Genomic DNA, 27646 nt, shown 5'->3' with positions numbered 1-27646 from the left:
GTCCGGGGCAGCGGCTGTCTGACCCGGGAGGAGGCTGACGGGGTGTCGGAGGGAGAGCTGCGGGTCCTTCTGATGGGGGCGGCCACTGTCTGACGGGGAGGCGGTCGCCTGACCCGAGTGGCAGGCGTGTGTCTGCCCCGGGCGATCCGGTACCTCCAACCCTGCGCCTCCTCACACGTAGAGGAAAAGCGGCCTCGTTCGGGTCCAAAGGCGTGGGCGGGGCTTGGCCGAGTCTTCCGCTGACGCCCGCTGGGCCGGCCCTGCGCAGGCGCGGTCGTGCCGGGGGCGGGTCCATCCCCGGAAGTGACCTCCCGGTCCCGGTCCAGGCCCCGGAAGTGACGCCGCCTTCCGAAGCGGTGAGTGCGGGCGTGGGCGCCGCGCGGGGGGTGCGGGAGCGCGTCGGGGCCCCGCTGAGGGGGCGGGGCCGCGGCCCGGGGGCGCCGCGGGGGGGCTCGGGCGCAGGCGGCGGGGCGGCGGCGTGGAGCCGCGCGCGGGCGTGTGAGGAGCCTGCGGGTGCGCGGACGTCGGCGGCTGCGGGGCGGCGTGCGGGGCGGGGGGACGGGCCGGGGCCTGGGCCGCTGCCTGCGGCGTCCTCCGGCCGCGTCGCGACGAGGCCCTCTCCGGCGCGGGCGGGACCGGCGGGCCGGCGGCTCCGGCGGCTCCGGAGACGGTGCGCTCTGCGGGCCCCGGACGCGAGAGGCTCGGGCGGAAGCGGGTCCGGCCGCGGCCGCTGCGCGCCTGCCCAGCGCGCGTCCTTCCCGCCGACCCCCGCGCTGACCGCGGCGCCCGGGAGGCGCTGCGATCGGGCGTCGGCCCCGAAGCCGCCGCGCCGCCCTGGCCGCCCGTGGCCGGCGTTTTGAAAGCCCCGCCCTGGGACCGCGGACCCGCCGGACCCTGCAGCGCTGTCTCCGCCCTCGGGCCCTGCGTCCGCGCGCAGCCCGGGCGGACGGGGCTCCGGGAGGACAGCGAGCGCTTCTCCCGTCCGTGCGGGACCGGCGCTGCCCGGCGGGACTTCCCGCCCGACGGCAGGGCCCGCGTGCGCGACCCGCTGGCCCCGTGTGGCCGAGGACAGGATGTGCTTCGTGGCTGATGACTCTAAACGCGGCGGCCGCAGCCGGCCGGGCGCTGCGCACGAGGCCGCGCAGGCTTCGCGGGGAGAACAGACCGCGCGGCCGTGGGAATCCAGGTCGCTGGCCGGCGTGGCAGGGAGAGCCCTGCTCCTGCGCCTTCCGCGGGCCTGTCCACCCGCGGGCCGACGGGCGGGAGGACGCGGACTTCCCGCTGGCGCGGGGTTCGGAGCTCCGGCGCCGGCTGGCTCTCGGGATGACCTCCCGTGGGCTGGCTGCCCCCCGGCTGCACGTCCCGGTGCCCTGTGCCGGCTGCCGTGGCGGCGGGGTGGGCACCGGGGTGGGCGGCGGGGTGGGCACCGGGGTGGGCGGCGGCGCCCCGCGGTGGGCTGAGCTGTGGGCGCGCCGTACACATGACCGCTGAGTTGTCTTTCCCGCTGCTCGCTTCACACTGTCCTGCGCCCCCATCGGACAGGTCGGGCGGGGGTGAGTCACTGCACGTCCTCACCTGCAGAGCGGGGGGAACGTCCGTCCTCACGGGCTGTAGTGAGCACCGAGTGAGGCGATCCCTGCACATACCCAGATGAGCGTCTTGCAGGTAGTGAGGGGAGGTCTCCGTGTCGGTGGTCCAGCTCTTCGTGGGCAGCTAATGTACACAGTGCTCCCGACCCCGACGGAGATGGTTGCCTTTCTTTCTTTCTTTTTTAATACATTGATTTATTTGACAAAGAGGGGGATCACAGTTAGGCCCAGAGGCAGACACAGAGAGGGACAGCAGGCTCCCCCCTGCACAGGGAGTCCGATGCAGGGCTCCATCCCGGGACCCTGAGACCATGACCTGAGCTGAAAGCAGAGGCTTAACCCACCGAGCCGCCCAGGTGCCCCTGAGATTGTTTTCTTAATGTTTCCTAGTTGTTCACTGGGACTGTGTAGGAATGCAAGTGATTTTTGGTCATTGACCGTGTGACCTGCAGCCTTGGTTGAATCCTTTTAGTCATCATTCTATAGATTTGCTTGGGATTTTCTGGGGGAACAGTCATTTTCTGCCTACCTCCCCCCTTTTTTCAGTTGTTACCGTTTACAAGACCGGGTTGCATCGAAGGGGAGCAGAGTGGGCCTTTCTCCGTGTCGGGGTAGCAGGTCAGTCTCCAGGCCATGTGACAGCCGCGTCAGCCTTTGGCGGACGCCCCGAATCGCTTTGGAGGTATTCCCGCCTGTTTCTCAGTTGCTGCAGCATCTCATTTTCCCGGTCGTGAATGGCCGTGGGCTCTTGTCACACGTGCTGATTGCCAGCGGGAGGTGGGGTCAGACCTGCTGGGGGAAGCCTGAGTTCCCGGAGTCTCCCTCCTTGGCCCTGGCGTGGCCTGGGCTCAACCGGACACCTGTTCCGGAAGGACCCCGCGTCTGTGCACCAGGGGTGGTGAGCCGTCTTTGTCGGTAGTACCGGCTTTGGTTTGGGGTCCCATGGGCCTTGTACAGTGAGTTGGGTGGTGACCTCACTTCCATTTTCCGAAGAAGCTCTGTAAGGTAGCTGCTTATTTCTTCCTTTCTGTCCTGAATGCGCCCCAGAGTCTGCGAGGGAAACCGCTGGAGTCCAGCGTGGTCTCCTGGGGAGTGTTCTCTCGCAAGTTTCACTTTTTTAGTAGATGCGGTGCGATTCGGATTTCCTGTCTCTTTCTGGGTTTACTTGGTAGGTGGCGTTCTCAAGAAAATGCGACCGTGGGTTCTCTCACCCTTCTCGCATCCGCAGGTTTGTTCGGAAACGCGTTTTAAACTCCTGACACGGGTGATGTGCGTTCCCTGTTTTCTAGATCGGTCTGACTCGAGGTTCATCTGCTCTCGGGAGCTGTCCGGCGGCCCTTGTCAGTCTCCGTTGGCGTCCGGTCCTGCTTGTTCGGCTCTTCGTTATGTCCTGTCTTCCACTTTGCTCTTCCTGGTTTGCTGATCCCGGCTCCTGGATTTAGGTCCCCTTCTTTGCCGGTGTGAGCACCCAGAGCACCGAGCGTCCCGGAGACTGTGGTCCCTGCGCTCTCCTTCCCGTGCCGGTCAGGATAGTCTCTCGCTTCTCGCGTGGGCTCATCTTTCACCTGCTGGATTGCTCGCAGCAGTGTTGTCTGATCTCCGTGTCGTCGGGGTTTCCTTGGGTTCTTGGCCCTCACCGGCCGCAGTTCTGTTGCGGTTGGAGGACGCGCCGTACCCACCTGCACAGCTGGCGGCGCTCGCCTCCCCACGGACGGGCGTCGGCTCTGTGCGGCCGGCCCCCCGTGTGGGTGCCCGTGTTCAGGCTGTTGGCATCTTCATGCTTTTGGTGGTTCGGTTGTTCGGTTTTCAGCTCCTTTATCACTTCCAGAGAGAACAGCACTGACATCCCTCCTGTCCTTGTGGGATGCTCTGTTTCTCCCTTTAATTCTCTCAGATTTTGCTTGATGTGCTTGGAAGAAGTGCCCATTGTGCGCAGCTATAGCTGCTTCGTTTCCCTGGGGAGCGGCTGTGTGTCGCGCTCCGACGTCTTCCCTCACCTGGTTAGGTCAGAGCACACTATTGTACTTTCGTCTGTCCCATCTTTCTTTGTTCTGTTAGCCCCGTCCTTCTGAATCGTTGGAGTGGTTGCCAAGCGTCCCCTGGCATCTGCTCATCGGCTCCATGGCTGGCTCTATGCTGCATGCCAGGGGCTGCTCCAGAGCTCACTGGGTGCCTGTCCCCCAGCCTGTCCTTGCCTGCTTAGTGCCGAGACGGCACCACGTCACGGAAATGCAGGCTGTTCGCACTCAAACACAGTCCCTGCCGTCCCCTCCTGATCCTACACTTTCACGTGTAAGACCCCTGCCTGCGTTAAAGACCCGTGATGTTATAAATCAGAGTGATACTATAAATCAGTCTTTCTTGCTATAATATTTAACGTTTGGGGTGCCTAGGTGGCTCTGTTAAGCGTCGACTCTTGATTCAGCTCAGGTTGTGATTTCAGGGTCCTGGGATTGGGACCCAGTGCACATCAGCTCTGCACTCATGGGAGTGGGGAGTCTGCTTGAGATTCTCTCTCCTTCTGCCCCTCCCCCCTGTGCGCTCTCACTCGCTTTTAAAATAAAATAAGTCTAAAAAAAAAAAATAAATAAAATAAAATAAAATAAAATAAGTCTTTAAAAAAATAAAGTTAAAAGAAAAGCAGGTGGTCTTGTGCGTTCACTGTTTCTGTTGCGGTCTTCCATTCCTGAAGATCCGGGTTTCCCTCTGGTGCCATTTTTCTTCACTCCAGCATTTCTTTTCTTTCTTTTTTTTTTTTTTTTTTTAAGATTTTTATTTATTTATTTGACAGACAGATCACAAGTAGGCAGAGAGAGGAGGAAGCAGGCTCCCCACTGAGCAGAGAGCCTGATGCGGGGCTCGATCCCAGGACCCAGGGATCATGACCTGAGCCGAAGGCAGAGGCTTTAACCCACTGAGCCACCCAGGTGCCCCCCTCCAGCATTTCTTGTAAAGCAGGTAGATTGGCAGTTGGCAGTGATGTCTGCTTTTCCACCATCTGAGCCTGTCGTGTTTCACTTCCCCTCCTGAAGGTGTGTGATGCTGGGCGCAGGGCCCTTTTGGGACTTTAAACGCAACATTCCAGGATGGCTTCATGCTGTATGGGGTCCCGGATCTGGCTCTGGAAAAGAGAAAGAGATGTTAGTGGGGAAACTGGTGAAATTCAAATGCCATCTGGAGTCTAATGAAAGTACCCAAGCTGGTCATGTAGGATGCTGATACTGGGGGAAACCAGCTAAGAGGTATATGGGAATATCTTTCACGTTTTTGTGAATCTAAAATCATTAGCAGATAGGGGCTCCTGGGTGGCTCAGTCCAGTAAGCATCCGACTCTTGGTTTTGGTTCAGGTCATGATCTCAAGGGTCTTGAGATCAAGTCCTGCATCAGGTTCCACACTGGGCATGGAACCTGCTGGGGATTCTCTCCCTCTGCCCCACTCCTGCACATAGGCACATGCTCCACGCTCCACGCACTCACATAAGATAATGCCCAAGTAAAAGTTTGCTTTAAAACAGTGCATTTACAGCACGGTAACAGGAGGGTATCCCTGCGGAGGAAGGTTTGGCTACAACGGGGACTGAGCCAATAAACAAACATGTCGAAGATGTTGGAGGCCAGGTTCTGGCAGTCAGAATGAGGTGGTCAAGACCGAAAACTAGCATGAGCCCTGCGGTGTGGAATCGGGCGCATAGTGTGAACTCACGGCTTCCCGCAGTTGCTGCGCTCCAGCTGGGGGGAAGGGCGTAGCAGGCGGGGGGCGGCGGGAGGGTGTGTGGGTGTGTGTAGGTGTGTGTACCTTTGTCTGCTCTCAGTCCGCTAAGCCTGCAGGCAGCAACACTCCAGCAGCCGACTGCACGCAGGGGGCTTCTGAATCCCATCGTCCACCCGAAGCCACTAGGGCTGGCCCCACGGCACCTGGGGAGAGAGTGAAGCGAGCCCGTAACATTTTGTGTCACAAAGCAGGAAAGTGCTCTGAGATTGATGGGTTGCCGCTCTGGCCAAGCTGAAGGCCATTTGAAGATCAAAAATAAATAAATCACAGAGTTGGGCTCCCTGAGTAAAGTAAAAAGCACGAGCCCATGGGAATGAATAAACGGGAAGCTTAGGAGGACAGGGGAGCCGGCAGGGACCCCCGAGGGCTGGAGCTCGAAGCACGGCAGGAAGGGACCAAGGAAACCCAGTCCTCCACGGGGCTCGCGGGACATTCTTGTCACAAGGGATGTGGCTGTCCAGCGGGGACACAGACAAGCCAAAAGATGCCTGGCCTGTGGCCGTGCGGGTGTCGCGGGCACGAGAGCCAAGGAAAGGCTGGAGAACGTTCCAGGCTAAGGAAGCTGAAGAACCCCACGGAGGGGTGGCTGTGAGCGTGGCTGGTGGCCTGCTTGCAGAGGTCGCCCGGCTGTGTCGGGGATGACGCCCGTGGGCGCAGGGAGCCCCCAGGGGGTGTTCTGGGGTGGGGTGGGGGAAGGAAGGTTGGCAGCTTCCCTGCAGGTGTTTCAGGAAGAAAAGAGCCCTTCCCGCCCCAAACTCCCGCTTTTCCGTAACTGCGACTGTTTCCAAATGAGAACCAAATTTTTTAGTGCCTTGCTAAGAGAAAAATTCCCACAAAGGATGTTCCTCTTCCAGGCAGAACGTGAGATGTGGAGCAGGAGGCGCATGAGGGACGTCTAAGGAAAACCGAATTCTGTTCTTCTGCTGTGTTAAACACGTAGTGGCTTTATAATGATTTTTTAAATATTACATTTATATTCCTACTTGCCCGTCATTTCACACCTAGAAATGGGAGGAAAGCCTTCCCAGTTTTCTTTCATGGAAGTGCCCACACCGCGGGGATGCTTGAGACCCGGTGGGTATCAGGCGCTCACAGCAAAGGGAGAAGGGGTGTTGCCCCCTGGAGGGCCAGGCCCCGGACTGCCTCCCATCTGTCCTTGGCACCTGCGGGATGTGTAGCTATTCTGGGCTGTTGAGTGAACAGGTAACGGTGTGGGCAGCTCCTGCTTACGGAGAAGCGGCTCACGTTAACTCCGCATGCACATGGGCGGCCTGCTGGGCACTAACTGGCCTGTGCTCCCAGCCCTGTCCCCTGACAGATGCACAGGTGGGGCCGCACAGGGAAGGGCGCCCCCTGGCTCACACCGGGCAGGAGGGGCGAAGGGGGCATCACAGCCACACTCCATACTCGGTATTCTCTCCGCCTTCCCGTTCAGCTGGTTTTAAGTGGCACAAACTAACCCACTAACGTTTGAGTAATTGGGTTTTTTATTTTTAAGAAATTTTTATTTGAGGCTCAGATTTTTTGATTAATGTTTTCATTGATCAGATATTCGAAAACCCACAAAAGAGCATGCATATCCGGTGTTAGAGGAGACGTAACAGTTTAAACTGTCGTCTTGCTCCCAGGTGACAGAGAAGTGGACGAGGGCAGGCGAGCCTGGCCAGCTCAGCTCGCAGTGGTGAGAGACGGAGTCCTGGTCCCCGGTCGGCCGGTCGGCCGGTGTGTTTCAGCACCACAGCGGGAGACAGCGCCGTGCACGGGCCTGTCCTCGCGTTTCCCTCTGACCGCACCTTTAAACCAAGTGTCTGACTTTGCCAATTTGATTTTTGTTAGGAAGCCATGGTGCCTTCGAGGCTTCTCTCACTAGGACCGAGGACTGTGCCTGGGGGCGTGGGGCGCTGGACTCCCGTCCGGCGGTGGCCCCCTTCGCCCAGGCTGCTCTCAGACAGCTGTGGGGACCACGCGAAGCACCAGGAACCCCCCAGGAAGAAACTGCTCTCCGAGAAAAAACTGGTGAGGCTTCTGACCTTGAAGGACATCTGCAACATTCCCCCCTGAGAAGGCACAGGGCATTGTTTTGAGTTCTCGGCATCCTGTTCCTTCTGAGCGTGTGCTGGAGGGGACGCGTGTAGCTTCCCGAACTTCCCGAACATGCGGGAATGGGATGAGAGCCTCTGTGCCCTGAGCCCCCAGTTCTCGTGAACCCTGCGAAGACCAGGGAGGGTACCAGGGGCTCCAGAAGCTTCAGCCATGTTCCGTCCCTTCCGCTGGGATGGGCGCAGGCACGCTTCTTCAGCACTCGCCTGCGTGTCTGACTTGGGTGCTAGGCGCATTCTTAAGGACGTGTGGCCATTTTTTAATTTAAAAGATCTGGGGAGGGGAGGGCGAGGCCTTTGGTTTCATAGTTCTTTAAGCCTTACCTGGTGTTCGTTGTTTATCACAACCTTGTATTGAAAACATGAATGATCTTTGCTTAAATTCAAGAAAATAAGGGTTTACAACCCTTCACTTTCTCCTGAATGGGGGAGGGGCTCCGCTAAGCATTACCAGAGCAAACAGCGCCTCCCCACAGGCGCCTCCCTGCTCGCAGCAGCCGTGTCGGCCAGCCGTGTGGCTCAGTGTTCCTTAGGGGCCTCGTCTCTTCCCCAGATGGTAAAAATTCCATCCAAGCTTTTCGTCCCCTAAAATGCTCACCAGTTGTGCTTTTTTCCCATCAGGTTGATGTTGATGATGTTGGCATATAACAAAATTAGACATTGAGTTTTTGAAATAGTAATTCGTGTTTTTTCCATGTGGTGGTGCCAGAGAATCTTAAAATACTTGTGTATTTTTTTTAAAAATCTGCTTATAGAGCAGTGGTTAGAAATGCCGATGTGCCGGGTCCTGGCGGAGGGGCTGTCCGTGCCCACGCGTGCAGCCAGTGGGTGGGCTCGCTAGCGGTCACAGCCTGGCCCCTGGAACCCAGGCGCTTCGGAGAGCTGACCTTCTCTTAGGATGAGCTCATGTTTTTTAAATGTGAACCCAGTTCGTCAGTCCTCATTCTGTAGCTAGAGGGTGCCTCCCTGAGGGGCCCAGAGAAAAGCTTGCTCCGAGAGCAGTTCTGTGTGCCCCGCTGCCGTGAGCACAGCCTCTGCAGCCAGCTCCTGAGTCGGAAGCCCGCTTGCCCCCCAGGACTCCCGTTCATTATTGCGTCTTTCCAGGAGCAAAAACCTGGTGTTTCCGTAACGTTTTTGTTCAGTGACTATTTGAGGAAAGATGGAAAGATGCTTTATTTAAGGAGGATTTCCTAATAGCTCCTGATTTCCTCAGCCTGCCTTTCCTACCTTTTGACCAGTTTTCACTTCCAGCACGGTTGACCGACATTTGCCTACAAACAGTAGTGACTTGTGGGAACTTTCTCACACTTGCATCGTAGGCGAAATTAGCAATTTAGTATCATTAACTTCTCATTTTAAAACCTGTCACAGATAGAAAAGGTCCATTTCGCACGCTGCTCGGTCCCTGAAAGGATTGCAGCATGGGTAGTGACCGGGCTCGCTGTGCTCCCTGCAGAAGAGACATTTCGTGGACCACCGCCGAGTGCTCGTCTGCGGGGGCCGTGGCGGCGACGGGGTGAGCTGCTTCCACAGCGAGCCCCGGAAGGAGTTCGGAGGCCCGGATGGTGGTGACGGAGGCAACGGTGGCCACGTCGTCCTGAGAGGCACGTGCTGGGAGGACGGTTGGGGGAGGAGCGCTGTGCCTGCTCACCTCTGGGGCGGGGCCTTCCCCTCCTTGTCATCCTCATGCGGATTTGAATTCAAAAATCGGTGGATGGACGTCATTTTGATTACATTATATGATGTTCACATTTTAAAAGTTCCTTAAACCAATTTCAGTGGCGGGTGATGTTAAATTTCAGGAACGCAAAGCTCATGTACGCTCAGGGCCTCTAGCGCTTGGCCGGAAGGCAAAGAGCAGGGTCCGTGTTACTCGCCCCAGATGTGCTGGGGGGCTGTGATTACATGGAACACTTCGGGAACGAGCGGTGGGTGAGCCGGCAGACGTAGTCAGCGGTCACGGCGCGCTCGAGTACGGCTGTTGTTAAACTGATGAAGGCATCGTGGCTAAGTCTGACTGTTTTGGAAATGGTGTTTTCTTAAAATGAGAACTTTTGCTTTCTAAAAAAAAATCACATTGCCAGTTGGGTCACTTGTGCCGTGACTTCACGCCATGGTTCCCTGTGCGTTCCCTGTATCCTTAGTCAGATAGTGTACAGATGGTTGTGCTTTTAACCCAAGGCACGTGAAGGTCCTTGCTCTGTCTCACAGCTGACCGGCAAGTCAAGTCGCTGTCCCCAGTGCTGTCTCGGTACCAGGGTTTCCACGGAGAGTCCGGCGGCAGGAAGAACTGCTTCGGGCGCAGCGGCGCCCTCCTCTACGTGCCGGTGAGCCGAAGGCTGCAGAGCCCGCCCCCGCCTGCTTCCCAGGGCCCCCCTGTCTTGGCCATGCAGCTGCCATCCGAGAAGCAAAGCCCTGGGGCGACGCTTGGTGCTCGTTTTATCCCATGTGCATGTGTGACCTGTTCAAACCCATGAAATCACAGTATTAAAGGCAAGACCCCAGGGGCCCACTGGTAGTCTATCCTTACCCTCCCAGGACATCTCTGGGAGTGGAGACTTGGCTCCTCTCGGATTATCCAAGTGTTTTTCGAATGCTCCCATCCACCCTGGTATTTGAGAAACACTATTTCAAAAAGCCATTTATGCCATCTGCAGGGGGTGTCACAGCCTCGTAAAGTCCCTTTGAAGGCTGGGACCTTTTCCTGGTGCTTCAGAGCTCTGCGAAGTGGGCACCTAGTGGTGCCCCCGCCCCTCTGCCACGCGCCCTTCTTCCAAACGTGGACACAGGCACTCGGAGCGCTCTGCCCCACGTGTTTGCTCTCCTATAAGCACTTCATTTTCAGGTCCCAGTGGGCACGTTAGTGAAGGAGGGAAAGGAAGTCGTGGCTGACCTGTCGTGCCCCGGTGATGAGTACGTTGCTGCTCGGGGCGGGGCAGGAGGAAAAGGTAACCGCTTTTTCCTGGCCAATGAGAACCGCGCACCTGTGACTTGCACCCCCGGACAGCCTGGTCAAGAACGCATCCTCTTCCTGGAGCTCAAGACGATGGCCCATGCTGGAATGGTGGGTATCATCTGGAGGGGGAGGAGGTGGCATTTCTGCAACAGAGCAAGAGAAAGTCCGGCCCTGGTGCCAGCACGTGCCTCCAGCCTGGACGTGAGCGGCAGCCTGGTGGCACCGCCCCTCCCAGGGAGGCCCTGTGTGCGCACTCAGGAGCCCACACTCTGACGTGTCCCTGCTCCCTGACCTCGGCCAGGCACGGGCGCCCTGAGGTGACAAGGTGGGTTTGCCTTTGCTCCAGGTTGGGTTCCCCAATGCTGGGAAGTCCTCCCTTCTCCGGGCCATTTCGAACGCGAGACCCGCTGTGGCTTCCTACCCGTTCACCACTCTAAAGCCCCATGTTGGGATTGTTCACTGTGAGGACCACCAGCAGATAGCAGGTAGAGCTCCAGGATTCGGCCTGAGGTGGCCTGAGATGGCGTCCGAGCACGGATTATGTAATTCAGAGCTTCCCACCCCAGATGGAGCGCTGTCTCTCCCCGTTTCAGCACTGGTAGTTCTGGCAAACCCCCGACCCCCAGCCCTCTGCTGGCTGGGGTCAGGATCCCATGTGTCACTTTCAAACCGGAGGAAGTCCTGCCTCCTCTGGTCTCCGTCTCCCAGCCTCCGTTGTGGAGACGACATGTGACTCAAAAAGCTTCCCTGTACCATTTTGAGACAGGAAAACTTTTTCCCAGAAGATAATGTACCCATTAAAAATAGTAAGCTGCCGCTCAAGCTGCTCGTACGGCGCCTTAGATTGGCAGAGTGCTCTGACTCGCCACCGGGAATCCGGTTCTTAAGTTTACAGGAAGCGTTTCCCCCTTTTCTGAATCATTTCTAAAGCCAGAGGCTGGCCCGTGTTAGGTAGTCCATGTGAAGCCGGCCGGCCTGTCCCCCACACCCATCGGCGCCCCTCCAGAGCTGAGAGCACAAGTGCCCGGGGCGGTGGGTGGCCTGACGGCATCCCCTTCAAGGCGCGGCGCGCGGGGCCCACAGGCAGCCGGGCCTGTCCCCGCAGCCCCTCTGTTCTGTGTGCCCTGCAGTGGCCGACATCCCAGGCCTCATCCGGGGCGCGCACCAGAACCGGGGCCTGGGGAGCACCTTCCTCAGGCACATCGAGCGCTGCCGATTCCTCCTGTTCATCGTGGATCTGTCGGAGCCGGAGCCGTGGACGCAGGTGGAGGACCTGAAGTTCGAGCTGGAGAAGCATGAAGTTGGCCTGTCCGAGCGACCGCATGTGGTCGTGGCAAATAAGATCGACCTCCCGCAGGCCCGAGCAGCTCTGCCCCAGCTGTGCGCCCGCCTGGGCCCGAACGTCATCGCCCTGTCGGCCGCAACTGGGGAGAACTTGGAGGTGCTGCTGCTGCGCCTGCAGGAGCTTCACAGCCGGCACGTGGGTGCCGAGCTCCGCTGGTAGCCACTGGGCCGCCGCCCAAAAGTGACCACCCTGAACGCGGCTCTGGGTGGAGACGAGAAAGTTGCTGCTTTGCCTTGCACTGTCCCTGGCACTCGCTCTCCAGCCAGTGGGCCAGGACCTCAGACATGTCGGACGTGTGCGCCTCCTGCTGATCTGCTCCCGGGGCCTTCTGCACCTGCCGGCGTGCTGACCAGCTGAGCTGGGCTCCCCACCCTTCCTCAGTACCTCTACGTGGCGAGGAGCCCACGGCCATGCGGCTGAGCCTCCTGACTTGGTGGGGCCGAACCCTAGCCTGCACACAGACCCCATGCGAGAGCCACAGACTCTGGATCCCTGACACTTCTTGCCAGTGCTGGCTGCGGTCCCAGAGGCCGGCCCGCCCTACGGAGGGGACATGAGGACGTGGGGACAGGGAGCCTTCAGAGCCACAAGGCTCTTCTCAGATGGCCCTGTCTGAGCAACGCAGTAGGGGCGACGCCTCCCGCGTTGTTCCCAGACTTGGCCGCTCTGTACAGGAGCCGTTGGCTTCACGACTGAATGCACCCAATATCCGACCCGGGGCCATGCGAGTCATTAGCTGAGGACACAGGCTCTTGTCCCCGAGTAAAGCCTGTGGCTTCAGGCGTGTCCCTGGGGGCCCTTAAGAGATGATGTGGTTGGGGACCAGGGGTGACCAGGGGAAGGGGCCTCGGGCCCCTTGGGGATTTGCCCCAGGGTCCTTGCTGCCAGCTGCGAGCGCACTGGGGGCTGGGCCTGCCTCAGACAAGAAACTTGTGCCCGAGCTTTCAGGAGCAGTTCCGTTTTGATCTACCGTCAAATCTGCAACTAGAACGAGAATCCTTTGCCTGAAGCTCTTTTTTAATGTCTTATAATTTCCGAGGTCCTTGTGTTCTGGAAACCAGAGATGGGTTTTGCAATCTCTTTGCTCTCTCTGGGGCCACCACAAAGGATTTCGTAGAGCCGTGTTAATTATCGGGGCCTTTCATCTCCAGCCGGCCCGCGCCAGTGCTGCGCCCGGGGGCGACACTGGGGGCCTCCCTACGTCTGTCCTGCACTTGCCTGTGCCCCCGGCAGCCTCAGGACCTGACCCAGCTGAGGCACTGCTCAGTATTTATGGAGTGAAGAAAGGGATGGTGTCTGATGTTGTGTACATGGTGAGTTTCTTTTAGTTAAAGGCATGTCGTTGGCGGGAAGATTTGCTGAGCAGCGGGGGCCGGGCGCCACCTCCCCTCCAGTGCCAGCCCCACCCGTGCCGCCGCTTCCAGCCGTGTCTGCGGGGCCGCTGAGGCCTGAGCCGTTGCTCCGTGGATCTGCCTGAGGCACCGCCTGTTGACCGCGCCCTCGGCTCAGGGACTCCACTCTCCCAAGCCACCACTCTGGGCGGCGGCGCAGGCGCTGTGGTGCGTGACACTTGAACCCCTGACCCGCCCCTCACTTTTCTTGGAGCTGACCTCCAGCCTGGGTCTACTTGCCCCGTTTTCTCTCCACCTGGATATTTGTTTCCGTCCCGACGTCTGTCCCTCCCTGTCCGTTCCGTCTTGCTGGTGCTCGGGCTCCCGTGGGTCGTTCCTCCCTTGTGCCCGTCCAGTCTGCCGTGCCACGCAGGCTGCCCCCCAGTGTCTCCCCCCTTGCTGTACTCCCTCCTGTCGAGGTGGCTGTCACCTGGCTCTTCGCGGCCTCTCCGGAAGCGGGTGTGAAGACGGGGGCGCGAGCCGCAGGAGCCGGCGATTCCCGCATCCCCCGCTTTTAAGCCCTAAGGCGTGGCGCCCCGATTTCCCCAGCTCCTGTGTCCACTTGCTCCAGAGGACAAGCCTTGGGCTCCTGCACAGCTCCAGAGGGCGCGTCACCAGCCCTGCCCGCAGCCCTGTCCCCGCCCCACCCCGAGAGGTAGGCCCTGCCCTGCTGGCCTCCTTTTGTCTTCACGGAGGCTCGGCCTCTCCTCGTGCCTTCCCTCCCATGGCACGAGAGCTCTTGGTAGGAGCAGACAGACACCCCTGTTTCCCGGTGTGGTCAAGGCCTGGAAAATGGGCGCACTGCCCACCCTGAGCTGGAAACCCAACATGGCAAGCACGTGTAAATCCGGCAGCAAGCAGAAGGCCAGATGACACCGTTGTGTGACCGTAGACGACCCCAGCTGTGCTGCCTGGCCCACCTTGTCCTGCAAGAGGTGGGGTCCGTCCCTGCCATCAGCCTGGGCTGACCTGCAGAGTGGGGGGGACTGGGCCCACTCGACCCTGTCAGTGCCCTGCATACGGCCAAGCTCCAGCTTGGCAACAGGCACCACCGAGGCAAGAACAAGCCACCCACGGCGCCCATCCGCAGGTCTGAGCCACACACTGGTTGCTTGATGCCAGGAACATGGACTGGCTTGTGGGAGGGAGTGCGCACTGCTTTGTTGCAAAGGCGCGGAATGAGCCCTCCTTGGGCCTTCTCCGTCCGGGTTCCTTGAGACGCTGATTTCTTGGCAGTGGGGTTGGAGGGCCTGGAGCCCTCAGAGCATCCAGCTCACCGCTCGCCCATTGTGGGACCACGGCCTTGGGCTCGGTGGCAGGCAGCCAAGGTGCAGTGGGGCCTGGAGCAGGGCTGCCGCCTCCCCTGCCCCCAGACGCGAGCATCTTTGAGGCCCGGGTGTGTTGGGAAGGGCTGGCACTGTGCGCGGAGTCTATGTGTGCTTTAAAGTGAAGTTTTATCAAATGTGTATGTATCTACTCAGAGTGCCATGATGGCCCCACACTGGGGGCTTGAAACAACAGAACCTCATTCTGTCCCACCTCTGGAGGCCTAGGGTTGGATCCTCCCGGCTCCCAGGGGTCCCAGGCCAGGATCCCTCCAGTCTGCCTCCATGGTCCCAGGACCACCACTGTGGGTCTCTCTGTGCCCCCCCCCCCATCTTACAAGGACTCCGGTCATTGGACTTAAGGTACATGCTAAGCCAGAATGATATAATTTTGAGATCTTTAATTCCATCTGAAAAGACACTATTTCCGAATGCGGTCCTACTGTGGTCCGACCCTGAGATTCCAGCGTGTGTGACTGGGGGAGCGGAGGGCTAGTGCCAGTTACACAGCACAGTGGAGAGCACCCCTTCTAATTCTGAGGTTTTGTACATCTCCCTGATGTGCCTGGGTCCCTCCCTCTCCCCACGCATCAGAAACCCTCCCTCAGAGCAAAGCCCCCACCCCACCCCGCTGCACCCCACAACTGGCGCTCCCGATGCCTGCCGTAGTGGAGCTGCTCCCTGAGAGCCCAGTGCCCCTCCCCAAACACCCCACAAACGTCCTCCACAACACCGGGGAGACCGTCCCATCCTCTGGACCAAAACCAGCCTGCCTCCTGGGGCCCACTATGGGCACGAGCAGCGTGTCTCCGCGAGTGTGGCTGCCTGACGTTGTGCAGCCACTCCTGCCCCCACGTAGCCTCCTTGACCGCAGATGCCTCTTTGGCCCGGGCTGTGTCTCACGCTGGGCCAGTGCCCAGAGGCCTGAGGGCACAGATGCTGGGCGATGTTACTTCAGGTAAGTCATGTCAGGGCCAGTGATCAGAGGCTACCGAGAGGACAGCTTTGCTCAGCAACACACGGGCTCTGTGCCCTCCCCCCAAGGCTGTGTGTGGGGTTGCACCTTGGTGATCCTCCAGAAGCCCCGTGGAGGTGGGGCCCAGCTGCTGGTGCTCGGGGCGCTGAGGCTGGCACGGGACCCTGGTGACAGCCGTCCTGCCTCAACATGGCCATGTGAATCTGCACAGGTGGTAAGATCTTGAAGAATTGAATGTTTCAGGGTGACAGACTATAATTTGGGACAATGAAGATGGGGAGCTGGAGGGTGGCGCAGGAGCACGGCAGGGCGTGTTCGGTGTCAGCGAGCTGCATGCTTAGAAATGGGCTAAAGGGTCCATTTTCTGTGTATTTGACCACAATAGCAGAATTATCCCAGCCCCCCCCCAATGTGCCGTTGCACACTCGCACACATGCGAGTGCAGGTGACATGGGAGTCCGTGGGTCATGGCGATGCCCACGTCCTAGTGTGGTCCCACCCGGCCTCTCTGCGAGGCGCCGGTGGGGAAACCGGACGGAGAACACGTGCAGTCTCTGTTGCTTCTACAGTTGCGTGCGAGTCCCCAACCTCAGAAGGGACATCAAAACAGAAAAGACTGGAGAAGCAGCTGCTCTCAAGACAAGCTCTGTGGGGACCACGGAATCGGGCCCGCGCCACCCCTGTGTGCCTGGACTGTCACCACGCTGTCACGCCTGATAAATGCTTGTTGAAAGCAGACACATATAAGGTTAAAAGAACACAGCGGATCCGTCTGCAGCCCACACACCCCTGGGTGTCAGGCTTCTGCAGGGAATCCAGGACACCGTGCACGCGCACCGGGAGGGTACATGGGTCCGTGCAGGGTCCTCGGGGCGGGCGGACGCTGCGACGGCATTCAGATTCTCGTCACTGCCGCGTGGGCTCGGACGGTCGGGGCCACCCAAGGCTGCTTCTGAAAGGGCTGTATCGAGAAAGCCGGATAGGACAGGGGCCCCCCAGGTCCCCTGGTCCAGTGTATGCAGGGCCACACAGGCTATGGGGAGTCACCGTGACCCTGCCCACACATACTTCGTGATCCCACAGTCCACAGGCCCCCAAACTCACAGGGCACAGCCAGGGCTGCCTCGGGGCCATGGAGGCCATAGATGGGGTGCTTGGCTAGTCTCCGGCTTGCAATCGTTTGATTCCTGAGAAGGCCTCTGCAGAACATTGACGGGTACTGGCATTTCCCCCAGGGCCAGGAAATTACTGATTTTTGCCTTGACGGTGATCGGTGATCGGTGATCGATGATCGGTCACTGTACCTGTGACACTCAGCCCCGGGGGTGTGTGCAGTAAGGCCCCTGCTGGGGGTGGAGGGGAGGGGATTGTGCTACCTGCCCCCAGCCCGGGGTCCCTCATCTGTGCAGTGGGGACAGGAGGGCCCAGGGCAGCAGGGTCTCCACTGGCCTGGCCCCGGGGGCCTTAAGCTTGTTCACTTCAGCCCCACCCAGAGTACTCCAGGCAGCACATCCAGGGGTCCAGGCCAAGGGCCCACAGCCTTCCAGACCCCCCACCCAAGCACTTAGTCCTTTCCACGGAGTCAGGTGGCTCCTTAGAGCGGAGCCCTCCCCCGCATCCCCTCCGCCACAGCCACAGTGTCCGTGAGAAGGACAGGGAGGGTTGCCAGATGCGATTTGAATTTCAGATCCACAACAAAGAACTCTGCGCACTACCACGAAAGCACTGTTTGTTACGAATCTGAAATCCAGATAACAGCTCCTGCCTTTTATCTGCCTGCCCAAGGGGAAGGGGGGCCGGGAGGAGGGGCTGGAGGGCTGGGCTGGGCCTGGCCAGGGAGAGGATGGCTCAGGGCTGCAGGGGAGCAGGGGCACCCCTGCAGTCTCCCCCACTCCCTGAGGGCACTGCCTTCTTCCAACCCGTAGAGGGGCTCCCCTGGCAGGCAGGAGGTGGGCTGCAGGCCTGTAGCTGGGGCCCGAGGCAGGTGCAGAGGCCCCACCTCATGGCCCCCTACCCACTTCTGGCCCCCACACTGCCCACGGTGGCCAAGACCAGCGGAGCTCACACTCTACTCTCTCTGTGGGGTATGGCAGTCTCCCTCTGCCTGACAGTTCCTTCAGGGTGTCCCCCTGCAGCCCCAGGGACAGGTGCTCAGATGACCAAGGCCAGGGGAGGCCCCAGGTAGGGAGGGTGGCCAGAAAATCCCCCCAGTAGGCCGTGCCCCTCCCCAGCATCGCACGCTCCAAGTTACTTCCCGGCCCTCCCTACGTCAGGACAGCCCCAACTGGCCACTCCCAGCCAGCTGCCCCCTGGTGTGTTTGAGGTGGCCTCAGCAGCAGCTACCCACAAAGACAGACCCCAGAGACAGTGGACACCTTCCCAAGTGCCTCTGAGGAGCCATCCTGGGCCTGCCCCAGTGCCAGCTGACCAAAGGAGGCACCTCAAAGGGCCCAGTTCTGATCCCAGGAAATATCCGTGCGACCCCAATAGGTCCGCATAGCCTGGTGGCCTTCACAGAACCACTGCCCCGCTGGGGGAGGGCTTTGTCCAAGGGCTCTGAGCTCCCAGCTGGATAGATCTGGAGTCCTTGGTGAATTCAGTGTCTGGTTCACGGCCCAGCAGGTAGCAGGAGCTTAGGAAAGTTCACTGACAATATCCCTTCTGCCGGTCACTGTGTGCTCGTCTCTGAAATACCTGCATTGGGATTGGACTCACTTGGATTTAATTAAAGATTGCCCTCTGTTAAAATGTAGTATTTAAAAGAGTATATTTATTTATTTGACAGAGATCACAAGTAAGCAGAGAGGCAGGCAGAGAGAGAGGGAAGCAGGCTTCCTGCTGAGCAGCGAGCCCGATGCGGGGCTCGATCCCAGGACCCCGAGATCATGACCCGAGCCGAAGGCAGCGGCTTAACCCACTGAGCCGCCCAGGCGCCCCGCCCTCTGTTAAAATGGAACTCTCCACTTTCCCTGGAAGAGTCGGTCCAACACAGTTTAGTATGAATTAATGGATTGGCGGGCCTGGGGCAGAGCAGAGCCTCAGCTGACAAAGCTGATGGACCCTGGAGGCACCAGGGAGGGGCCAGTGAGGAAACAGCTGGCCCGCCCTCCCACCCTCCTGGCTTCCCAGGAATATATGGTTCTGCCAAGCTGGGGAAGCAGCCCAGACTGTGGCCCAGGGCAGAGGGCAGAGGCAGGCCCTTCCCCATCCACTGAGCTGGTCCAGCTCCTACACCTCAGCTAGGGGCCAGTGTTTCCTGGACTCTGCAAAGATCATCATCATTCAAAGTAGAAGCATTTAAAGATCACGAAATTTGTCATGTTTGAATTTGGAAACTGGTGTGACTTTGGAGTGTCACAGAAGCGTCTTCAGCCCAGTGCCATTCGCCACCTCCTCTCCTTACACCCCAAAGCGTCTTCTCCTTTCTCCTCCTCCTTTTCTTTTGAAGGACACAGCTGTGCCCCTCACCCACGGTATCAGTGACAGGGCCCCACGGACACACGGGCAGAAGGTCGGGGCTCCCTCCCGCTCGTCCCCCGCCCGCGTGGCTCACGTCATTTCATCCCATCGCCACAGGAGGGTGAGCCCAGGACCAGAAGGCGTTTCCAGGGCCAGAGGCCACATTCACACAACTTTTGTCACCACACATGGTGACGACTGTCCTGTGGCGTCCGTGGCTCCTGACACTCCCTCGCTGTGCCCTGTTCATCACTGACACCTGACTGTGGGGGCGTGTGTGTGGAGGGAAGTGCATGGTGCGTGCAGGCGTGGCCCTGCCCTTGGCTTCCGGGGTCCACGGGGTCTGCGATGGAACCCCACAGAGAAGGGGGTGCTCCTGTATGTTTGTGCCCTTCTGAGAAATTCCCACCAGATTTCACAGCGAGCTGCCTGCTTCCCTGGGGACAGGGTGCTGAATGCCAGCCAGAGCGCCCTGGCGAATAGACCTAAGGCCAAGCAGAGGGCCAGGTCAGGTCTCTGCGTGGCACCCCATGGACAGGAAGGATGTCACAGGCAGGTGGCCTCAGCCTCCTGACTTTTCTACCCTCAGAGCCGGATGTGCTGGAAGATTGCTTTCCTGCCCATAACCAATACAGACAAGCAGTTATTATGTTACTGAGTAATTAACTCCCTTCCCCACTTTTTATTAATCAGATACAGGCCTCACATGGCAGGAATGATCTTTTGCCCCTGAGACAGACGGATGTAGGTCTGGGCCAAGTATTGCTGGACAAGACATTTTCCATCACATAGCAAAACCCTATCTTGTGGCAGCTGGAGAAAGGAAAGGGTGTTTGGTGACTCTTGAAACAGAAAGGCCCAGGTTTGGGCTTTAGGCACGGTTGGATCCAGGCGCTCAGACAAGGGCACCAGGAAGCAGCCTCTTCCCAGCTTTTGATGAGGCTTCCCTCTGCCGTGGCCTCCCCAGCTGTGCTCCCTCCAGGGGACAGCCTTGGAGGCCACCAGGCCAGCCGCGCCTGGGGCAGGAAGGAGAGAGGGCTAGGTGTTCCCGCGGGATACCTGGCCCCAGTCCCAGCCTCCACACAGACCCGCCGGGCAGGCTGGGGCCGTCCCCTTCCCCAGGTTTCAGTTTCCCTCCAAACACGCTTCCTGCCTGGCCTGGGCAGCTGGGCATCGGGACTGCCGATTCCACAGCTCACCTTGCCTGCTCTCCCTTCTCTTGCTGGCTCGGCAGGGGTGACTTTCCCAGCTCCTCGGGCCCAGCAGAGAACACACAGCCGGTGCTCAGTACATGCTTTGTACATGCGAGCTGAGGTCCCAGGACCCCTTCTAGGCAGCACTGTCCCCACTGCCCAGGGGAGAACCCAGAGGAATGGAGGGATGGAGCCCTAACCCCTACTGCCTGCTGTAGGCTGAGGGTGAGCCTCCCAGCCTCTGGAGCCCCAGCCCCAGCATCTGCTGAGTGGGGAATGTGAGTGCCCCTCGTGGGCTGCCTGTGAGGACAGAGGGTGCTGCAGCAAGTGCTGGTGGAAAGGTTCTTTGCACCCACGAGCCCAGCCACGAGCATGAGCATGGGATGGGGGTGGAGGAGGACAGATAGCCCCGTGGCTGCCCCACGTGGCCGAGCTCCAGAGGCCTGCCTGAGAGGCCCCAGCCATCCCTTTTTGTGGCCTTGGCCCCCCCAAAGGAAACATGGGGTAACCTGACCTTTTGTAGAAAGATGGGGTGTGCCAGCGTGGCGCCCTGAAAACACGGAGTCTTCATCCCAGCCTGGCGGGACCCTCACCCAGCATATGCCCAGAGCCAGGGCACTGCTTCTCCTGCGGGCTCTTCCTTGGGGCCCCAGGCTTGGTCCCCACTGCCTCGTGCAGCACCCCGACGCTGGGGTCCACGAATATTTGCGAGATGAACAAGTGAAATGTCACCTCCTCACACAGGCCCCCCCACCTTGCTAATGAGCCAGGCCACCCCTCCTCTCCCCCCGCCCCTCTGCTGTCCCCATGGGAATGGCTCCGCTCATCAGCTGCTTGTGGGGCGACCTCCCAGTGCCTGGCACACAGTAGGTGCTCAGTAAACACCAGCTGCTGGCGTGGGTGGCCCCCCACAGAAGCTGCCGCTTTTGCCCTGGGCCCGCTGGCTCTGTCTACCCCCAGCGCATCCAATCCGAGGAGAAAGGCCCCCTGGGCATGTTTGTTTGCTGCAGGACTCGGGCCCAATAGACTCAGTGTCTTTCTTCTCTCCTTCTCCATCCTCATGCAGGGCTGGGAAGCGGCAGTTTCCAGAGATTGAAGACAAAATTGCTTGAAAGCCTGAGCTTTTATCCTCCAATTTGTAGCCATTTAGCAGGGCTGGGCGGAGGGGCAGCCCAGGCTCTGGCTGTGCCATTGGCACGGAGGCGCCCACTGCCGCAGAGAACTGCTCCTTTGTCCTTCCCCAGACAGCTCTGGGCCGTGGGGACGGACACCCGCCAGGAGGCCAGGCCAGGTCCTGCAGGGCCAGCAGGGCAGCCACTGGCAGTGCCGCAGGGCGTGCTGAGCTCTGGGCCCTGCAGGCGGTGGCGCCCACGGTCTCTGCCACCACTTCTCCTGCTGCTCCCGCTCCGACCTCTGCCCGTGATGGTGCCCAGCCCCCAGAGGGGAGCCTCCAGGCTCACCCCTCCCTCTGGCCACTAAGGAGGGGGACAGGAAAGAAGAGCAACCTGCCTCGGCCAGAGGGGTCCCTTGCAGTGGAAAGAGAGAGGGTGCAGGGAAGCGATGCCACGTTAGGATTCTGGAGGAGATTTTCTGGGGCTTTGGGGAAATGAAGGTGCAGATAGAGCTGTGGGGAGGAGAAAGGCTTTTAAATGTTGCTGGGAACAGCTTCGCTCTGCAGTGGTGAGAAGCAGAGTTTGCTGACCTGTGTCTGGAGGGCCGAGAGTGGCGCCTGGCTGTCAGAGAGCATCACGAGACAGGCTCTGTCTGACGTCCTGCCGAAGCAGGGCCTACGTGCTGGGGAGAGAACGTGAAGTCAGGGAGGAAGGGCTCTAGTGGCTGGAAAGGAAGGAAGGCTTCCTGGAGGAGGTGGCTTCTTACCCACCCAAGTTCGAATCTCTCTTAAGTTGTGCTGGTCTTGTCCCCTCTCCAAGTGGACTCTGAACACCTGGGGCAGGACCAGCGTCTGCCCCCTCGGTGGCAGCTGCAGGGACAGACTGTTCATCGGACCCATGCTCACCCGGCAGCAGCATCTCCTCCCTGTCCCCATCTGTTGCCCTCAGTCCCACCTCCAGGCCTTTGCCTAGGACCGGTCCTCCATCCAAGGTGCCTCCCTCCTGGGGCCCATCCCTTCCCCTCCACCCCTCGAGCTCAGTTCTAGTCTTCATACCTCCTGGAAGCTCCCCAGGTAGAAGATCACAGCCAAGACAGATGAAAACCCTGGTCCTGGGGGTGGGCAGGCTGCACCGGACGGGGGGGCGGGGGCTAGGGGTCATATTCTCAAGGCTGGAGTGAGCCCCTCCTAGCACCGTGCCATCCTCCTGAACAGGTGTGCATGGGTAGGGGCACTGCTGGGACACGTGTCCCCGATCAGCCTCAAACCTAATGTGACAGGCCAAGCCAGCCTTTGCTGCCCACCTGCTCCCCACGCCCTGCCGAGAGGTCTCGTATCTTTCTGGGGTCCCAACTGATGTACGGGAGCTCAGCCCACACCGCCCCCCAAGAAGTCCTCTGGAATCAGCACCAATAAAAAAATACGCTTTACTGTGGACCTCAGAGTCTGCAAGATAGCGCGTGGACACGCAGGGGGTGGGGCATGCAGAGCGCCGACGGGTGCACGGGACATGGCGAACGGCCCCTCCCCTGGGCATGCCCCGGGACCCTGGTCTCTTCGGGCTGCCCCTGCAAGCCTCGGGACCCTCAGGGCATGGCCAGTCCCCACCCAGCTGCCAGCCCCAGGAGGCTGGTTGAGCAGATGGAGCGGGAGGGGCGGCCTTCTGGACGAGCACACGTCCAGCGCTCCGGCCGCTCTCAGAGCTGCCAGGCAGGGCCCAGCACCCCGAGCCCGGGGGCGGGGTGGGCAGAAGCAGCTGGCGCAGCTCAGCCGGAAGCAGCAGCACGAGGAAGGAGGGCGTGGGAGCCCACACCTGCCAATCCAGCCCTGAGCGCCTCAGCAATTTTGTCTCTCTTGATTAAACAGCCAAGGAACATGGGGTTCACGGACGTGTTTTCTTCTTCGTTTTCCTGAAACACCCAGAATGGAAGAGCGGAGACCGGCCGCGAAGTTCCCGGGGGGCGCTTGACACGTTGGGGCAGAGGGAGTTGGAAGGATGAGGGATGACGGAGCCGGCGCCTGGGCTTCAGCAGAGACAGACAGCAGCAGAGCCGACGGCCCGGGCTCGTTGACGGGGGTGGGGGGTGGAGTGTGCAGGTGCGTGCACGCGCGGGGCGGACTGCAGCGTCACGGGGCACGGAGCACACACCGGTCACTTGCTTTGGGAAGAACACCAAGCAGTAACTGTGCAAAGGGTGGGCGCCGCTGGCCATCAGACCATCTGTGGAGGCAGCAGGGCTGGGACGGCCCCTCCTGGGGTGGAGCCAGGGTCTGGGTGGCAGGGCAGCGAGGGCCTCTCTGGCCTCTCCGGCCAGCCCACCGAGCTGCCCCGCCATGGGCAGGTGGTCTAAGAGAGGCTGCCGTGGTATTTCAGATGGGCTGAAGACAAGGTGTAGCTCCCACCTGGGGGACAGCCAGGGCAGCCAGGTGGGAGATGGTGGAGTTGGCTGCCAAGGGGGGGTGGTGGGCGGTGAGAAGCAGAGCCTCAAAGGGGAGTGGCAGTGGGAGGGCCCTGTCCCGGCCTCCCAGGTGCCCAGGAAGGCCGCTCACTTCCAGCAGCGCTCCAGGGAGCTATGGGGCTGGACTTTAAGCTTCTGGGGGCAGAGCAGCTTGGTGAAGGCTCGTCGGAAACTGTAGTGGCACAGCGGGTAGAGGACAGGGTTGACGGCGGAGTTGGCCCACAGCAGCCAGAAGGAGGTCTCATACCAGTAGTCGGGGACGCAGTGGCCATGGCAGGCGGCCCGGATAATCATCAGGAGTGTGTATGGGGCCCAGCAGAGCCCAAAGATGCTCACGATGACGGCCAGTGACTTGGCCACCTTCTTGTCCCGCGACAGCCGGAAGCGCTGCGTGATGCTTTGGGACACCATCTTCATGCGCTTCTCCAGGGACGCCGAGGACGCCGAGGGCTTGGAGCCCCGCTTGAGCGAGCGCGGCCGCTCTGTGCCCCGGGAGGAGCTGCCGGAGCTGGAGGTGGGCGAGGCCGCGGCGCCCCCACCGCTACCACCCCCGAGGGCCACCTCCCCGGCCTCCGTGCCAGGGGCTGCCTCGCCCACCCCGACCCCGTACCTATGCAGCGGCATGGCCTCCCCTCGCCCCTTGTGCCAGCAGCCCCAGCAGCCTGGCGCAGCCGCTGGGGGCGAGGACTGGGCATCAGGTGCGGGCTCGGGGTCCCGCACGCCATCCAGCCGGACGCGGGTGCGCCTCTGGATGTTCAGGTAGATGCTCAGGTTGAAGAAAGTGACGCTGAGGAAGGGCGTGAAGAACTCGAGTGTGGAGGCCGTGATGAGGAAGTACCAGTTGTAGAAGAACTCGGCATAGCAGTGGCCCTCTGGGATGGAGCTGCCGCCCGACAGGTACTCCCAGCTCAGGATGGCAGGCCCGTACAGCAGGAAGGCCAGGACCCACACCAGCACCATCTTCTGCACCGCCCGCCGTGTGTCGCCCTGCTGGGCCCGGTAGGACACCTGCCATGGGAGACATTGGGTCAGGAGGGAAGGGCACCGGGCCCAGGGGGCAGCGTCTGTGGTGCTGGGAGCATCCCCCCACCGCCCACCAGCAGCCTCTGGGCCTCTGCGCATGGCCTCTCTCCCCTTCCCGCATGGGTCCTGGGCTGGCCGACGCCCTGGCCCGCTCCCCTACGGTCAGAGAGCCTCCATCAGAACAACCGCGCGTGCGCACTCCCTCTGGGCCAGGCCCCCCGCCTGCTGCCCCCGCCCCCGGCAGTGAGGGTCCTGAGGCCATCTTGCCATTGTGCCCTGTCCACTGAGCACCCACTGGGCGCCAGGCTCTGTGCTCAGCACTTTTTGGATGTCTTGGCATCTGGATTACTGTCCTCACTCTCCTGATGGCTTGGAGAGGGAGGCGGAGGCTACAGCTGGATTGGCTCAAGGGGACAGAGCCGGGGCTTGACCCCGAACCCATGCTGTGCCCTCTGTCCCATGGCCTCTCTAGACTAGGACACATGAGGCCCCCAGCAGAGGGCGCTCAGAGTGACCGGTACAACCTCCAAGGAGGAGATGAGAGGGCGAAGAAGAGACCCGCGCTCCGGCCGCGTCCTCTGTGCCCACAGGGTAGTGACGCAGGAAGGCCAGGCAGTCCAGCGTCCCTGAGGGTGGCCACTCACACCAAGGGAAGCTGGTGGAGATAGAAGCTGATGCCTGGCTTCCTGGGGTATGCTCGTGCACGCGCATGCACACACATGCATACGTGTGTGTGTGTGTGTGTGTGTGTGTGTATGGGGGGAGGGGACCACCAAGAGCCTCTGGCCCAGAACCTCCCTCAGCTCTCAGAACGTTGGACCTGCTCCAGGGTGGAGGCTGAACTGTCCCTCTTCCTTCAGGAGCTCCTGACGCCAGGTCTAGATAGTGCCTCCCGCCTGTCCCAGGGCATGTCTACCCGCAGCAACTGGCTACTGAGTACCCCGTATGTCGGGTGTGAGGCCAGCAGGGGCCAGGCTCACCTGGTACTTCCCACCACCTGGAATGGCCCGGCTCTGCTGTGGTCACGCCCGGCCCACCCCTCCTCCCGGGACCAAACACGGGCAGCGCATCCCAGACTCACGGCGCGGGTGACCGACAGGAAGCGGTCGTAGCTGATGAGCACGATGTTGAAGACAGAGGACGTGCAGAGCAGATAGTCCACCACCAGCCACAGTTTGCAGAGACCCCGGCTAAAGGGCCAGCGGCCAGTCAGCACGTAGGGCACATAGAGTGGGATGCAGAAGGCCCCTGTGGGAGAAGAGGGCCAGGGTGGGCGACGGCTGGACAGATGTCCGGGGTGAGCCTCACCACAGTGGAGAGACAAGCAGGACTTGGGGGTGCAGGGCGGCCACTTTCCTGGGACCAGTAAGCGTTAGCTTGCCCTCCCCTCCACCCTGTCTCTCAGGCACAACTTCTACCCTGCCCCTGGCCTTCAACCCCTGCCTAGTCTCCAGCCCCGCGGGCGGCTCTCGGACTTGCAGTCAGGAGGGAAGATCACGGGGTGGGGCCCTTCGGGCACCATGAGACCCTGAGCCTTGATTTAGGACTTCCAGACTTCTGACCAGTCCTCCCAAGCCCCAGAGGGAGCCCCTCTGCCTGCTGGACCCCAGCCCTATCCCGGCCTTTGGACAGCCCTTCCTCATCAGCTCAGAAAACAAGAAAGCCTTTCTCCTGGCTCAAAGGGCATTTGGCTGCCGCCGCGCCAGCCGCTCCCACTGCCACCAGTGTCTGGCAGACGCACCTAGCAGCCCCAACAGGTGTCTGGCGCTCCGGCCCCCTCCGCGCGCCCCGCCCCCAAGCCGGCAGCAGCGCGCGGACACGTGAGAGCGCGCTCCTCCGAGCATCTCCCCCACCCCCACCCCGCTTCCCCCACGGCCCCCTCCCCCAACACGGCTCTAAAAACTCCCTTCTCTGTCCCCTCCCCCAAACCTCTCCCAGCGCTCTCCGCACGTCCTGAGTCCGCCAGCAGCCTTTGTTTGGCTACAGCGCAGGAGCCGGCGCTGCACCCGGGGCTGCTGCGCCTAGCGCCTTGCCAAGCGCCCGCGCGCCGGGACCCCTTCCCGAGGAACATCCCGCCCGCCCCCCTCCCCGTCCCTTGGTGGGGGAGGCAAGGAACTTCGTCCGCGCCCACCGCCCCACGGGTCCCGGACGCCCCCTCCCCAAGCAGGGCTCCCCGGCGGGGTGTGTGCCTGAGCAAAAAAGGCACCCTAGTCCACGCTCCCATCCCTGCTGGCCGGGCCGGGCTGGGCACTCCTGGGCTCGGGCGGGGGCTGGGGGCTTTACCCACGAGGAAGTCGGAGATGGCGAGGTTGAGCAGAAAGAAGTTGTTCTGGGTGCGGAGGCTCGAGTCGGCCACGAAGGCGAGCATGACCAGCGCGTTGCCGAGCACCGTGGCCACGATAAGCAGCGCCATGAGCGCGGCCAGCACCGCGGTCCAGGCGGCGGAGAAGCCGCGCGCCCCGCCTGCAGCCGCCGCCTCGCCCGCCAGCGCCCCCGACGCGTTCAGCGGCCCGTCGGGCGGCGTGCGCTCCATGGCCCCGCCGGCTCAGGCGGCGCCGGGGCGCGGGTCAGGGCGCGGATCGCCGGCCGCGCGGCCGGGAGGGGCCCCGGCCCGGGAGCCTGGTGTTCGCGGGCTCTCGGCCCGGCCGGCTTCGCCGGGGGGTGCCCGGCGCATGGTCCGCGGGCGCGGAGGCCCGGGACGGGGCCGGGGCGGGCGGCGCCGAGGGGGCCCGGGCCGGAATCCGGGCCGAATGGGGCCAGCGGCACCACCGCTACAGCCCGAGCGGACCTGGAGCGGAGCGGGAGCCCGAGCCGCCGCCAGAGCGCCGGTGCGCCCCGAGTGCTGCGCGCAGCCGAGTGCGCCCCGCGCCCAGCCCGCCGCCCCCCGCGCCCCGCGCAGCGCCCCCGCCATTGGCTGCCGCCCGCGCCCCGCCCCCGCCCCGCCCCC

General features: G+C 61.2%; 2 protein-coding genes across 4 annotated transcripts; one reads left to right on the top strand and one right to left on the bottom strand.

Moving 5' to 3' along the window:
- Positions 1-88: 88 nt before the first annotated feature.
- MTG2 (mitochondrial ribosome associated GTPase 2) lies at positions 89-14615 on the top strand. Of its 2 annotated transcripts, XM_082750672.1 has the most exons (8): positions 331-356; positions 6991-7043; positions 7199-7378; positions 8918-9065; positions 9673-9788; positions 10307-10525; positions 10764-10902; positions 11548-14615. In XM_082750672.1, the coding sequence occupies exons 3-8, from the start codon at positions 7205-7207 to the stop codon at positions 11919-11921; spliced, it is 1170 nt and encodes a 389-aa protein (XP_082606798.1). In that variant the 5' UTR covers positions 331-356; positions 6991-7043; positions 7199-7204; the 3' UTR covers positions 11922-14615. The 2 variants fall into 2 exon arrangements, with proteins under 2 accessions (XP_082606797.1, XP_082606798.1); XM_082750671.1 differs by lacking the exon at positions 6991-7043 and having other exon boundaries at positions 89-356.
- Positions 14616-22625: 8010 nt separating this feature from the next.
- HRH3 (histamine receptor H3) lies at positions 22626-27247 on the bottom strand. Of its 2 annotated transcripts, none has more exons than XM_082750662.1 (3): positions 26983-27247; positions 25781-25947; positions 22626-24684 (listed from the first exon to the last, which is right to left on the bottom strand). In XM_082750662.1, the coding sequence occupies exons 1-3, from the start codon at positions 27230-27232 to the stop codon at positions 23764-23766; spliced, it is 1338 nt and encodes a 445-aa protein (XP_082606788.1). In that variant the 5' UTR covers positions 27233-27247; the 3' UTR covers positions 22626-23763. The 2 variants fall into 2 exon arrangements, with proteins under 2 accessions (XP_082606788.1, XP_082606789.1); XM_082750663.1 differs by having other exon boundaries at positions 26987-27232.
- Positions 27248-27646: the final 399 nt, after the last annotated feature.

The sequence above is a fragment of the Mustela nivalis genome (genome assembly GCF_964662115.1).
Source record: "Mustela nivalis genome assembly, contig: HAP1_SCAFFOLD_1642, whole genome shotgun sequence".
Taxonomy (NCBI): Eukaryota; Metazoa; Chordata; class Mammalia; order Carnivora; family Mustelidae; genus Mustela; species Mustela nivalis.
This window is presented reverse-complemented; position numbering and strand designations above follow the sequence as displayed.

Excerpts from the sequence above, each read along its gene's own strand:
- MTG2 (XM_082750671.1), top strand. The coding sequence starts at position 7,205 with ATGGTGCCTTCGAGGCTTCTCTCACTAGGACCGAGGACTGTGCCTGGG. Across the intron at positions 9,066-9,672 it reads TGGCCACGTCGTCCTGAGAG|CTGACCGGCAAGTCAAGTCG; the intron begins GCACGTGCTGGG and ends TCTGTCTCACAG. Across the intron at positions 9,789-10,306 it reads GCGCCCTCCTCTACGTGCCG|GTCCCAGTGGGCACGTTAGT; the intron begins GTGAGCCGAAGG and ends CTTCATTTTCAG.
- HRH3 (XM_082750662.1), bottom strand. The coding sequence starts at position 27,232 with ATGGAGCGCACGCCGCCCGACGGGCCGCTGAACGCGTCGGGGGCGCTG. Across the intron at positions 25,948-26,982 it reads CATCTCCGACTTCCTCGTGG|GGGCCTTCTGCATCCCACTC; the intron begins GTAAAGCCCCCA and ends CTTCTCCCACAG. Across the intron at positions 24,685-25,780 it reads TCCTGTCGGTCACCCGCGCC|GTGTCCTACCGGGCCCAGCA; the intron begins GTGAGTCTGGGA and ends CTCCCATGGCAG.